The sequence below is a fragment of the Leptonychotes weddellii genome, chromosome 9 (assembly GCF_054177405.1).
Source record: "Leptonychotes weddellii isolate Sample4059 chromosome 9, ASM5417740v2, whole genome shotgun sequence".
NCBI lineage: Eukaryota > Metazoa > Chordata > Mammalia > Carnivora > Phocidae > Leptonychotes > Leptonychotes weddellii.
Genome location: NC_138377.1, coordinates 100,937,182 through 100,951,102, shown reverse-complemented (window position 1 = coordinate 100,951,102; position 13,921 = coordinate 100,937,182). Strand labels below are relative to the sequence as shown.

Sequence of the window (13,921 nt, the reverse complement as noted above, 5' to 3'; positions counted from 1 at the left end):
GGGTGGATGTTTGGCAAATGAGCCAGGAGGCTCCGGGGCTCCCACCCAAGCAGAGGCTAGGGGTGAGGCCTAAGCACATCTGTGAGTGGGAAGGAAGAAGATGGATTTTGCTTTCCTTCTCCGAGGCTGTAACTAAGGGAGATGCATGGTCTGGTCCCCAGGGGCTGCAGCTGCCAGGGAGGTGAGCAGTGGGGTGGGTAGCAAGGGGCACTGATGGGGAGGGGGAGTGCAAGCTCCTGAGCTGCTCCCCCACCTGCCACCCAGCCTTTGAAATGCCCTCTAGAGCACACACCTCTAGGGGTGGGACCTGTGTGTGCCATTGTCCCTGCCTCCAGGAAGTCTCCCCTGACCGGCCTCTTCTCTACTTCCCCTCCCTCAGCGCAAGCGCACAAGCTTGTGTGTGCATGCATGGGCACATGCATACACAGACACACGGGCTTCCCTGGGGAGGTTTGTGTGCCACACTATACCCCATCTCCCACCTCCCAGGCCTCTAAGCCGCCCCCCTGCACTTGCCCCGCCTGTCCGCTTGGTCTCCCACGCTCCTCAAGATATCAGAGCAGGAACAACTGTCAAGGTCTGGCCTCCTCCAGGGCAGGGCTTTGGAAGCCCAGGATGCAGACCACCTGGCTTGTCCTGAGTGTTGCTCCCAGGGAAGCCCCTAGGAGATCAAGGGGAAGGGGAGGATCCCAATTTGAGTCTGTTTGGGCTGCTGGGGTCCTGGCTCGGCAGGACCCTGAATCCTGAAAGGCCAGAGAGATGTTCCCAGAAGCCCCAAGGAAGGAGATGGTCAGGCAGAATAAGAATGGACAAAGGGCAGAACCTTCAGGTGGATGGATAGTACAAGGGTTCTTGCAATCTTTTGACCTGGTCCTGCACAGTCCTGTTGCTTGCTCACCTGGGAAACTTAGAGGTAGGTTCCTCTAGGCCAGGTGCCAGGTGTGTCATGATTGGGCTCCATTCTGTCCTGAGAAGGCAGGGCAATTCCCCTCTACCTGCACCCTCCATGCCGGCCTCTGAGCCAGGAAGTCCAGCCTCCCCATCCTTCTGAAGTTGAAGAGGCAGCCAGACTCCCAGGCACAGGCCTACTTCCATCCCAGGAAGGCACAGAAAAACCCAATGATGTGTCTCATGCCCAGAAGCCCAGCCTTATGCAACAGGGGTAGGAGGGGAGAATTGGCCCCTGCAGAGATGGTCACCCAAATGGGGTGGTCAAAGGCTGGATTCTTCGGATTTTGACCCTGCCTGGGCTGGACTGGGGAGGCAAGGTTTTCTGGAGGATGCAGGGCTTGAATAGAAGGAGAGGAGGACCTTCCCACTTGGAGGATGGAGCCGGGGGCTCACAGGGGCAAGAAGAGTCTCATGGGCAGGTGTGGTGAGGGCATGGGTAGTCAGAAGAGTGAGGCTTGTGGTCCTCCCTGACCTCGCTCCTTCTCCAGCTCTCTTCTCTCCACACCCATGTCCTCTGAGGCCAGACAGGAAGGAGGGCAAAGCCCTGCCCTCATACCTCTGACCTTGGCCAAGCTCCCCTGGGATTGCTGGGCCAGAAGATGCAGTCAGGCCTCTGCAAAAGAGGAGCTAAGATCCCAGGTAAGGATGTCGGGTCTGAAGCTCCCCTCTCTCCTCCCACTTTACTGCGCCACAGCCCATCAACATCAGTGCCCCCCACCCCGAGTGTGCCCCGCCCCCAGCCGCCAGTGCAGCTGGTTCTTGTGGGTTCTGAGCTCTTGGGAGGCTGCCACTTCAGGCATGAGCAGGGCTATTATTCTTAGCAAAGCAATGGCTCTCATCCTGGGTTTCATTTATTAATTGGACTCTAATGAACCATCACTAATTGCTGATGGTGCTACACCAACTACAGGTGGGCCTCGATGGAAGGAGTAACGGCCCCTGGAGCGCTGAAGGCCAGCCAGCCCCCCAGCCCCCCATCCACGTGGGCGTGGCTGCTCTCCTCTGCACCTTCAGGCAGGGAGCGGGGACTGCTCTGGAAATCAGAAATGGGTGGGTCTAGACACTCCTGGGCCTTCAGGATGGGGACTGAGGGTAGCCTGGGATGAGGGAGATCTCCCAGGGGGAGGACAGATACAGGGAGAAGCCAAGGACTGAGCAGGGAGCACCAACATGTCTGGGTTATAGAGAGAAAGGCTGCCACAGAGGAGGCACCAGAGAGAGAAGAGGGAATCAGGGGAGGCTTGTCCTGGAAGCAAGGAAAGAGGGGGCTTCAGGAAGGGGGGGTGTGCCTTTGAGACGTGAACAGAGAATGGGCATCCAAGGGGAGGCCACGGGCCCCAGGTGGAAGAGGACGCTGGAGAAGCTGGATGCGGAGGCTGAGTCCGAGCGGGCTGGGGGTTCAGGAGGGGCAGACGTGGGGCAAGGCCCAGAATTCAACTGTGTTTGGTCTGCACACAAAAACCGGCTGATTTCACACAACGATCTGGATATCTGGCTTCTCACGAAATAGAGCTGACAACCTGAGCCCGCGTTCCTCCGAGGCAGGCACCGGAGGGGCTGATGAAGGAGCTCTGTGCTCCTGTTTGTCTCACACACCCGGCTGCTTTCAGCATCCGTGGAGCCAGCTCCTCCCGCCTGAAGTCACCGACTTTGTCACCCCTGGCGCCACTCCCTCTGATGGAAGCTCAGTGTGTGTCAGGGATGGGAGGTGACAGGAAGGGGCACAGCACAAGGGCAGGAGGAGCCTGCCACCCTCTTGGATGGATGCCAGACCATGCAGCACCTGACCTGGAAGCCTGTGGGGGAGGCAAGGGGGACAGAAGCCGGACTGAGCCCAGAGGGAGGACCCAGCCTCCTGGCCACTTGTGATGTCCGGGGCAGGAGGAGGGGCCCTGTCAGCAGCTGTGCCCATGCTCAGAAATAAGCAGACAGGACAGCCTGTGCATAATGCAGTGAGGACACCAGGAGGGTCCCCACTGGCCTGTCTCATGGCCTGAAATCTTCCCATTAAAACTTGCTTGTCTTAGTAAGCACTGCCCCCCTTGGGCTGCTCTCCAGGATTCCGGTGCCTCTGGGGAAGAGCTCAGGCTTTTTGGGTCTGAATAAGTGTTTCAGGCAGGAGAAGACCTCAGGGGCCCTGCATGGTGGTGGTAGGGGAACATCTGGAAAGATCCTTGTGGCTGCAGTCTGGCTGGGGGGGTTCTCAGGCAACCCCCCTTTAACCACTGACACCAGCTGTGTTTACAGCTCTGGGTTACAGGGACGTTCTCACTGAACAAAAATTCTGAGGCTCTGAGCCTCAAAGGGACTGACATCATTTGGAGCAGGTGCAGATGGGCCAGGTCACACCATAGGCTGGGGGCCCTGCAGGGGAGATAAGACCCAAGATTCTTAGGCCTTCCCTGGGCCTTCTCCCCCACACTGTGCCTTTTTTCCACAAGCATCCTTCTAGGAGGGAAGGAACCTTGGCCTCTACCAGAGTGAGTTGCTAGTGGCCAAATGGAGACCCTTCCCTTAATCTGCTCCACTCTCACTGGCCAGCCCTGTGACCTCAGACAAGTCCCTTCACGTTCCTGGGTCTTGGCCTCTTCGGCCATCACATGGGGCTTATGCAACCTGCCTGCCAGGGTGGCTGGATTAAAGCCAGAGTGTAAGGAGAACTGAGCTCTGTGAGAGCTCAGCATGGGCCACCAGCAGCAAATGAGGGCTGCTTTATTCCTGGGACTGTCCCGTGATCCCTGTCACTGTGTATTACTGCTGTATTTGCTGAGCCCAACCCTCTGGCAGCTGAGACAAGCTCCCAGTTCATCTGTGAGTCATGCCAGGCCTCTGCCTACTCGGCCCAAATCCCTGCCCTCTGGGCCCTTTGGTCAAGGCCCACAACCAGATGGGGGAAGATGTGGGCAATCCAGATCCCAGGAGGGTTCTTCAGACTGGTCCCTGGATCCTCTCTAGAAGTCTGGGTTAGGACCCCGATGCCAACAGTCCCCTTCTAAGAGGGGCAACCACTGCATGAAGATCAAGTCAGGGAGTGAAGTTGAAAAAGCTTTTAGATTTGGAATCCTGGATCCTGGCTTCGGTACCCTCTAGTTCTGTGATACTGGACAAGTCACGGAAACGCACCGAGCCCTTAGTAACCTCATCTGTAAAATGGAGACCATATTTTACCTAGCTCAAAGGACTAGTGATGATGATGAAATTACGAAACACATACACACCACACACACACACACACACACACACGCACACGCACTCCTAGCATATTTGCTGGGTACATGGTAGGCACTTAGTAAACGTACCCTTCTTTGACCTTCTCTTACCAGGAACTTATGCAATTGTCCTACTTTCAGTACTTTCTTTCTTCATTCAATTAGTCATCAGGGTCAAGCTCAGTCTGGGGCTCAGTGTGTGATTAGGGCTCAGTCTATGACCAGAGTCAGGGCTCAGTGCACGACCAAGGTCAGTCTCAGTCAGGGGCCAGGATCAGGGCTCTCAAGCTGATCCAAGAAAACCAAAGATCCTCTGAGTGTGACTGACTGGCCCTGATCTGTGCTCTGCCCCGCCCACTGCGCCCGGGCCAATCCTTCCCCAGGCACCTGGAGGAAGCAGCACTTCCCCTGCGGGCCCTGGCTCCAGCCCTGTTCCTTAGCTGGGGGCAGCCAGCAGTCAGAGAAGTAGCTGCCAACTGGCAGCCCAGTCACCAATCCTTTGGCCAAGGGTCTGAACCCCACAGGCTGTCTCCTGGCTGGCCCCGTCCCCACACCCAGCCTGCTGGGGCACCCCCAGACTGTCAGGCCACTGCCTTCCTGGTCCCTGCTGTGCTCTGATTGGCAGGCCTCTCCATGCCAGGCTGGGAGGCAGGTGCTGGGCACTGCTCAGGCCCAGATGGGTCAGGGGAGACCCGGGACCTGGGCACCGGCCCAGCAGACCTGGGCGTGGAATCCGTCTTGCATGTACAGCTGGGGCTCTTGTGTCTCTAAAGAACTGAGACTGATTCCCAGGCCAGAGCACAAACCAGCCTGGCAAGCCAGGAACAGCATGGAGACCAGAACCGACATGCTGGCCACGGGAATACTGGAGACTCAGAGACGGGCAGGGACTGGCCTGAGGTCACACCGGGAGTCAGGGGCAGCGGGCCGGATTCTGGGTTTTCCTGACCCCATTCTGGCTTCTCTCCACCACCCCATGGCTTTCTTCTGATCGCCTTGTGTGCCCACTGTGGGCACTAAGGATACCCCTCACTCTGTGTCATGCTTTACACCTGTCTGCGTCTCCCATGGGCTCCGCCCTCTCCACAGCCCTCCCAGGCAGGTTCCCAGGTGAGGTACTGGGGCTCTGAGGCGAGAAGTAACTTTCCCAAAGTCACAGAGCAAGCTAGAAATGAGGCCGGATTCATTCAACAATTATTTGCTGACAGCTTTCTATGTTCCGGGTACTTTGTTAAATAGTTGGGGTAGGATGGGGAGCAAAACAGACCTGGTGGTCGCTTGTGGAACTAGAGGGGCACCATGGGGGTGGGCACTGAGGAAGAATATGTCAGTGATCCCATAAAAGCACATCAAACATGTGGATCTGCATCTATGGCCTGCGGAAGCGTGCAGTCCCAGGAAAGTACCGAATGCGGGAAACGTTGGCCTGGTCTGGGAGGTCAGGGAGGGCTTCCTTGAGGAGGTGGGGAGAGCTGGGATCCAAAGAGGGGAGGGGAAGGGAGAATGTTCTTGGGGAGGGAGCGTGAAAGGCCTAGAGTGGGAGGGAACGGGGTCTGTTCAGAGAATGGAGAAACACCTGGTATGGCTGGAGCCCAGAAAGGGAGGGGCGGGCAAGGATCCAACCACGCTGGGCCTGGAATCTTCTTTACCCTGGGAGCAATGAGAACCCTTGGGGTTTGAGGAGGGGCAAGATCAGATGTGCTAAGAAGAAAACAGTGCAGTAGCCTAAGGTCAGGGAGCTGGCAGAGAGAAGCCGCCAGATTTCAGAGATAGGAGAGGCACTGACAAGCCAGGGATGGAGTGGAGGGGGGCTGCGGGATGAAAGAATGTGATCACCCACACCAGGATGAGGATGAGATCAAGCAGAGCGTACAGAGGAAGAGGAGTGACTAGGGTTGAAACCGGGGACAGGCCAGAATCACTAAAGATGAGACGCCCAGCGGACATAGGGTGAGGCATGGCAGTCACCTTAGAGAAAGCGATTTCAGTGGAGTAGCGGGGGGCCGATTGGAAGCAGGGCGATGGCCCGGACGGAAAGAGGCAGAATCACAAGATGAGCCACAGGGACTTCTTGGTCTGGGACAGTCGCCAGCTAGAGGTGCACCCTATTACTAGCTGGGCTGGAGCCTGCACAAGGAGGGACATGACCCGGCCCCCAGCTAGGGAGTCCCCATCGTTAGACCTGGAACTCTCTTCAGCTCCCCACTCGTGGGCTGAATGAGTAAATGGCTCTGGGGTACTCTCAGGCCTAGGCTTTCACTCCTACCCCACCACTGCCCCCGTAGGTCTGTCTGCCTGCTGGGGATGCAGCAGGGCCCAGGGAGAGGGGAAGGAGGCTGGGACAGGAATCCCCGCAGGTGAGACACCCGGGCAAGGCAGAGAGCAGGAAGCTCAGCCAGGACACCAAGCTGAGGGAACCAGAAACACAGGCAAGAGAGAGATGAGAAAAAGTGTTTTGAAAGACGATGAAAGATTAATAATATTAATCTACATTCGATACACTTGAAGCATTGCAATATTCCTCATGAGCAAAAGGAGCGTGGGTGGGCCTGGCTTCATCTGTGCTTGTGGTCTGCTTTGTTAAGGGGCATGTGCAATCAGGACATCCAGGGGACTCCGGATTCTTCCCCCGCCTTCTGGCTTCCGAGGGTCTGGGTCCTCCCTCTGGGGTTCCTGCCTGGGGCTGGGGGCTCGCTGTGAAAGCCCCTTTCAGGTCCCCGACAGCTGGGCCTGCATTCTCCAAGCCCTCCCTTCTGCTGTCATTTGCATCTCATTAGCACCCCCGGGGGCTGGTGGCCCCTGCGCCGCCTGGAGCCCAGGAAGGCGCGCTGCAGGCTGAGCTGGGCTCTGCAACCGGCCCCCTCCCGGGGGTGGAGATGGGTGCAGCCATGCGCTCGCCCCGCCGCCCCGACACCCCTCACCCAGGCTCCGGCCGGCTGGGCTCCCGCTGCGCGTTCCCATGGCAACTGGTGGGGGGGGCGGCGCGGGTCGCGGTGCCTGCCGTGGAGCAACTCCGCGCCCCGCGCCCCGCCCCGCCGCCCAGGCTGGCTTGGTGATAGGCAGGGCCTCAATCTCCCGAGATGATCGGCGATAATTGGTTTATGGAAATAGCTGAGGGGAGAAGGCGAGCTCCCTGCCAAGCCCACTCTCGGCCACCTGTCCCTCCTCACCGCGGACATGGAGTTGGGGGAGGGGAGGGCCGAGGAGCTGGGTGGTGGAAATGGGGCTTTTGAGACAAGCAAGTGTTCCACCTGTTGGTCTCCAGCATGCCATCTAGCCTCCTTTCAACCGTGTGGGGGTGCCGAGGTTGTCGTCCTAGTGACTGGCTGTCTCAGTGGCTCAGCCCGGCTCCTTAAGCTGCTCCTTACGCCTCAGTGGCGCCTCTAAGCCTGTGCTCAGGCCTATGCCGGGAGCCTTGTGGGGGAAATGGAGGAGCGGGGATCTGTGCTCTGGAACCCCACCCCAGTTTGGGGACGGAAGAGCAGCAGCAGGTACTCTGAGAGTACCCCAGAGCCATTTACTCATTCAGCCCACGAGTGGGGAGCTGAAGAGAGTTCCAGGTCTAACGATGGGGACTCCCTAGCTGGGGGCCGGGTCATGTCCCTCCTTGTGCAGGCTCCAGCCCAGCTAGTAATAGGGTGCACCTCTAGCTGGCGACTGTCCCAGACCAAGAAGTCCCTGTGGCTCTTAATACAGCACCAGAGTAAGGGGCGCCTGGGTGGCTCAGTTGGTTAAGCGACTGCCTTCGGCTCAGGTCATGATCCTGGAGTCCCGGGATCGAGTCCCGCGTCGGGCTCCCTGCTCGGCGGGGAGTCTGCTTCTCCCTCTGACCCTCCTCCCTCTCATGCTCTCTGTCTCTCATTCTCTCTCTCACAAATAAATAAAATCTTAAAAAAAAAAAAAATACAGCACCAGAGTATTAATAAAGTGCGTCAGCCTCAGGGTTGTCCCTGCTGTGTGGCTCCAGAGGAGGGAGGGCTCAACTCTGGTGGCTGCCTGGAGGAGGAGGAGCCTGCGAGGCTTTGAAGGTGAGATTTCAGCAGGTGTTGGGAGAGGGCTGGGGGCAGGCACTCCCGCAAAAGGAAATGTGGGCCAAAGCCCGAGGTGGGCACTGAATGACTGCTGGACTTCGTAGAGGAGGGGAGGTGTAGAGTAGCTTGTTGGGGGGGGCTTCCACTGTTTACAGAGGGGCTCAGCTTGTGGCAGGGCTTACCGCACAGTGCCTTGTCATCAAGATCGAACGCATGTCCGGCATTCCTACCGAAGGCTGGCTGGCTGGCTGGCTGGCTGGACACTGTGTCACCCCTTGCTGCCCTTCTGGAGGCCTGAGGCCCGTGAGGTGGGCAGCAGACATGGGACACGGCAGGGCAGGCCTCACTCAGGCACCAGGCTGTGAGAAGTGTGCGCCCTGACCGGCTGGCTGGCGGCGGGCATGGGGTGCTTTAAAGGACCAGAGCTAGGGAATCCCGCATGAGAGAAATGACCCAAGAAATGGTGGGGGCCAAGGACGAGGACAATCGCGAGGACCTACCGCAGAACTGGACTTGGTGGGATCGGGCACCCAGAGGCCAGGCCAGGAGAGGCGGGCTCGGGTCTTCTTCCTCTGACCACCATCCCACTGGGAGCCCAGCCCAGGCCTCTGTATGCAGAGGCCGTGCCTCCCTAAGGTCAAACTGTGGCCAAGCTGTGGGATCAAGGAGTGGCTCTTCCTTCCTTCCGCAGCCCTGGTGAGCAGCTTCCCACGCAGCGGGGAAGATGTCAGCCTCACGTGTACAGAGCTTACAGCCCTGTGTGATTCACACTTGGCTTTCCCCTCTAGGTATCACAGTCCCGCCCCCAACCTTTGGCTGCTCCAATTCCAAATATCCAGACACTGGTTTCTGCTCACAGCCCCTCCTCCCAGCACTACTTACACTACCACATAGGGCCACGGCTCAGAGTCATCCCTGCAGGAGGGTAGGTTGATGGCCCCGTGGAGAGTGACCATGATGGTCTCCTTATTAGAGGGGGACAGGTGGCTGGTGACAGATTCCACACTCCGGAAGGTGTTCGGGGGCTCCTCTGGGCTCTCCGCGACCTGTGGAGAGAGCCAGGGCTGAGTGGTCTCCTCTGCGGTGGTCAGCTGTCCTTACTGCCTCCCTATTAACTCCAGTCCCTCACTGCTCCCCTCCGGGTGCCTTTCCCTCTGTCATCCCCCCACCCAGTTTGGAACTACAGGGCACTTGCCTTTGGCCCCATTTTCTCCCTGCCTTTGTCCCACACCCTATGTCCGCCCCAGCAATGCGTCACTTCCTGCAGAGACAGGCCCTCCCCTCTCAAGTCCAGTCTCACCGCTAAGCCTTTGCTTTTGCAGGTGTTTGCCTCTAATTCCTAAGTCCTGCCTGCTTTCGAGGTCCTAGCAGCTGGCCTTCTTCGGTCTCTGTAACCTCAGCCCAGTCCACCTGTCACTTCAGGTCCTTCCCATGCACAGCCCTTTACAAAGTTTATCCATATCCATGGAGTCACCCAATGCATTAATGAAAAGGGATGAAGGTGTCTGTCCCAGATGCCCCTCTATCTTCCACCCAGAGAACCCTACAGACCAGGAAGACGGAGAGACGCCTGCCTGCACATGGGGCCTCTAGGCTGGTGGCCCCAAGCAGACACACAAGCAGGAGCTCAATAGCTCAACAGCTTGGGGATTCAGGGCCCAAAGGACCATGGTATTGAGAGCTGCCGAGAGGAGACAGAAGCAGCAGCCGGGGGGAAGTCAGGGAAGGCAGCTGGGAAGAGGAGGCCTTAAAGTGTTGGGAAGACATGCACGACTGGAAGGACAGGCTGGAAGCTAGAGCAAGGCTGAGAAGTGGGGAGGGAGCTTCCCACAGCTCAGGGCAGGCTCATTTTGATTCTGGAGGCAGGACGAGTCAGGGAGGATGGCAGAGCCAACAGTTTGTGAGCAAACACTGTGGGTTGGGGAGGGTTGTGGACATGTGGCTACTGTGGCTTGGGCTGGTCTTCTTCTGCACTGGCTGGCTGACTCTCATTCCCTGTGCCTGGACTTGACACGGATGACCCAGATTTGCCCTTGCGAGGCCTCATCTGGCAGGAGGCTCCCCCCATCCTTGTCCCTAGCTGATGTGAGGGGCAACAGAGGGGCCCTCCTGGCCTGGTGAGGGAAGCAATGGACCTCCTCAGCTTGGAGATGGGGCCCCCGAAGGGTGACTAAGGGTTGCCCTTTTATCTAGAAAGTTTGGCCTGTCAGAACCTGCATTCCAGGGCAGGCCCTGGTAGGGGGAGTCCTCAAAGTGGGAAGTGTCCGTGGAGACCGAGAACAAAGTCCTGTGACATAGAGGGTAGACAGAGGCCAGGAAAAGAGTGAGGACCTGGTTCTGGGGACCGGCTTTGGTGCCGGCAGCAACCACACCAGGCTGGATCCTCTGGCTGAGGCCTGATGAGCACTGAGTGTCAGGAGAGCCGGGTTTCAACTGGGTCTGCCCCTCACCATCATGGGACCTGAATCCAGTCATGCTCCGAGAGTCAGTTTCCCCAACGGGAGGCTGTGGGCTTGGAGCAGCTGGTCTGGAACCTGCCCTGCTCCCTGTGTGAGAGCCCAGGTTCCCCACACATCGTCTGCTCCCACCCTGAGCCTGGGGGTTCTGGGCACAGTGGATCCATCCCTGTGGCTTGCTCCCTCACTTCCCAGAGGTCTGACGTTATCAGAAAGGCCTTCTCTGTACAAGCTGTGGTCCTTGCCTAACAAGATGACTAATTAGGAGGTGAGAACCCCACCTCCCAGCCCCAGAAGTGCCAGCCCTACAGAGAAACCCCCCCAACTGAGGAGCGCCCCCTCCCCAAGACCCAGTGGGGCCTGTCATCATCTGCAGAGGTGTTGAGACTTATCCCTCCCCCTCTCCTCTGTTCCCCTGCCAGGCCAGGGTGGGAGGAGGGGAGGGAGGTCAGTGCTCAGAAGGAACCCCTACCGGATGGGATGGAGGGGGACTGGGGTGGGGGGTAAGGGAGGGTGGAAGCAGGCACAGAGCCACCCCTCCCCCTCATAGGTCAGAGATGCTCACTGCTCATCCCCCATAACCCACCCCACTTTCCTGCAGGTTTAGTCTCCTGGTTTAGGGGTATAGGAGCAAGACCAGTAACGTGTGGTGTCGAGAGATATAGGTTTCAGGCCAGCTCTGCCCTAACTCCCTGTGGGGTCTTAATATTCCCGCCTGGTCAGTGGGGATATCTGGGATGGTTTGTAGTTCAGTCTTCCTGGTAACAGGCCTGAGGCTCCTGCAGTGAGGCCAGGAGAGGCGACTCATGTCTCCCCAGTGCCCCAATTCCCAGGAGCAGCCTAAGATGGTGGCCCCATGCCCCTGTTGCTATGGGGGTACAGGGCCTGTCCCCAGCTTCCGAGGGCCCCAGAAGTGAGGGCCCAGCAGCACGGCAGCTGCCCAAGGGCTTTCACTGACTCCCTGGTAAACCCAGAGCCCAACTGGTGATTTGAAAGACCAGGCCCATGAATTGTGCCCCCTCTCTGTCCCCTACCCGCTCTGTGCCTCCCCTTGTGGGACAGCCTTCTGGGAAATAAAGCTTCCAGGGGGGCTAACAAAGACTGCTTGTGCTTCAGTTCTGGGCATGAGGCCAGCTACCAGGCTGGTACCTCCTGGTGAGGCCGGCAGGCATGTGCCCGCTGGGCAGGTGGGGCCCAGAGCCAGGGAGGCCTGGGCCCAAGTGGGAGGCCTGGAGCAGGGGCCGTGGGCCAACCTGTCTGCCTCCCCTTTCTGCCTTCCTACGTCTGGATGAGAATCTGCAGGCTTCCCTCAGAGAAGTGCCTGCATCAGGACCAATGCCCGCCCCCGCCCCTTCAGTTTCCCAGCTGCATCACAAAGGTTTTGAGTTAAAAAATGGTCCTTCATGGGCCCCTGGGTGGCTCAGTTGGTTAAGCGACTGCCTTCAGCTCAGGTCATGATCCTGGAGTCCCGGGATCGAGTCCTGCATCGGGCTCCCTGCTCAGCAAGGAGTCTGCTTCTCCCTCTCCCGCTCCCCCCTCTTGTGCTCTCTCTCTCTCTCACTCTCTCTCTCAAATAAATAAATAAAATCTTAAAAAAAAATGGTCCTTCATGTTCCTTCTAGTGTCAGCATCTGAACTTGCTTGGGAGTTATGATGGTCATGGTGGGGCCCTTTCCTAGGCGGGGAAACAGGCTCGGGGAGGCAAAAGCCCTTGTATCTGGGCACTGGGCTTAGCTAGCAGGCAGAGCCGGAAGGGGGATGGGGTCCGTGTCTCCCTCCACTTTGTGTGGTCTCTGCTCTGCTCTAGTAGTGTTCTCTGGATGTGCCAAGCTTTCTATGGCCACAACGTACATGCCCTTCGGCTCACGAGCTGGGTAGCTAATACTTGTCAGGACTGGCAGTCGGAGTTGTGGTAGTTGGAGGAGAAGAGGCTTTTCCAAAGATGACACAAAAGTCAGAACTCATAAAGGAAAGGACTGATCACTTTGATTGCATTAAATATCCATACCAACTTCTATAATAACCCCCAATTCACCAGAATATGAAGAAAAGACAAACAGGAGAAAATATTTGCAAAATATATAAAAGAATGAATATCCTTAACACACAGAGAACACTGAAATCTATAAGCATCACCACAATAAGAGACATGAAAGATTCACCAAAGAAATATGAATATGTATTTCTGTATACACGATATGAACATCCTTCTAGGGGATTCTACTCAGTCATTAAAAATGTTCCGCAAAGTTATGAATGAAACAAAACAAATCTGTCTCCTTCTCAGGGCTCCCATGCATGCTCCTTGGATCCCCAAATCCAGCTTGTGTGGGCAGGTAGGACCAGCTGGCCGCTTAGGGCCTCTAGGTCAGGCCAGCGGCGGGGCCTGGTCCTGAGTGTGTGGCATTCCAGAAAGCCGTCGAAAGGGGGAGGGTGGACTCAAGGGGAGGAGCCAGCTGTGGGTAGAGAACACCAGGAACCAAAGACACCAAAGTCAAGGGTAATAGAGTAGAAACCGCAATGGGGGCCCCTGTAGCTATTTGGTTTGAGTCTAACTGCAAAGAGGCTGTCCCCAAGTTAGCAAGTACCTGGTGCCTTTGGTCTTAGCTCATTTTGCCATCCCTGTTGGTACTTGGCACAGTCGAGGGCAGAGGCTCAGCCTTGCCAGTTAGCAGAGGGTAAGGGAGGCCTCATATTGAACTGCTTGCACTTTTCTCTCGGAGATTTATTTATTTACTTATTGGAACTGTTTGCATTTCACTGCACTGAGATTTTAGTCCCCTCTTGGCAGGGTCTTGCGGCTCTGTCCTAGCTATTTATTAAGCACCTACTATGTGTCAGGCGTTGTGCTGAGTGCTGGGGATACAGCAGTGATCACAACTGACAAGAATCCCTTCTTTCCAGGAGTTGAGCATCTGTGACCTGGAGCAAGGGTCTGGGCCACGGCTGGAAGGGCGTAGAACAGTGGAGCATTGGCAGTCCTAGGGCAGCAGCCTGGGAATCTCCTAGAAGATCTTGGAGAGTGATGGTGAGCCACCTCGGTGGGGTCTCTGAGCCTCTGTGACAAGAGGGCAAAAACTTTCCAGGCTATGGGCTGGGGGAGGCACTATACGCAGTTCAAGCTACATTTTTCTCTGGGTTATGGGGATCCCAGGCAGAAGCAACCAGGTAAGGGTAGTAGGAGCTGATAACACCTGCAAGCATGCCAAATTTCTGCTCCCACGTGGCCCAAGAGTATAGCATGCCTGGAACCTGGAAGCACCACAGAGGCCAC

At 57.3% G+C, this 13,921-nt stretch overlaps 1 protein-coding gene across 1 annotated transcript in view; it reads right to left on the bottom strand.

Annotated features, from left to right (window-relative positions):
- Positions 1-13,921, bottom strand: part of CCDC33 (coiled-coil domain containing 33) — a 101,904-nt gene that overhangs the window by 71,612 nt on the left and 16,371 nt on the right. The window contains exon 4 of the mRNA XM_081831384.1: positions 9,074-9,228. Within this exon, the coding sequence (XP_081687510.1) occupies positions 9,074-9,228 (155 nt within the window). The remainder of the gene's footprint in view (positions 1-9,073; positions 9,229-13,921) is intronic.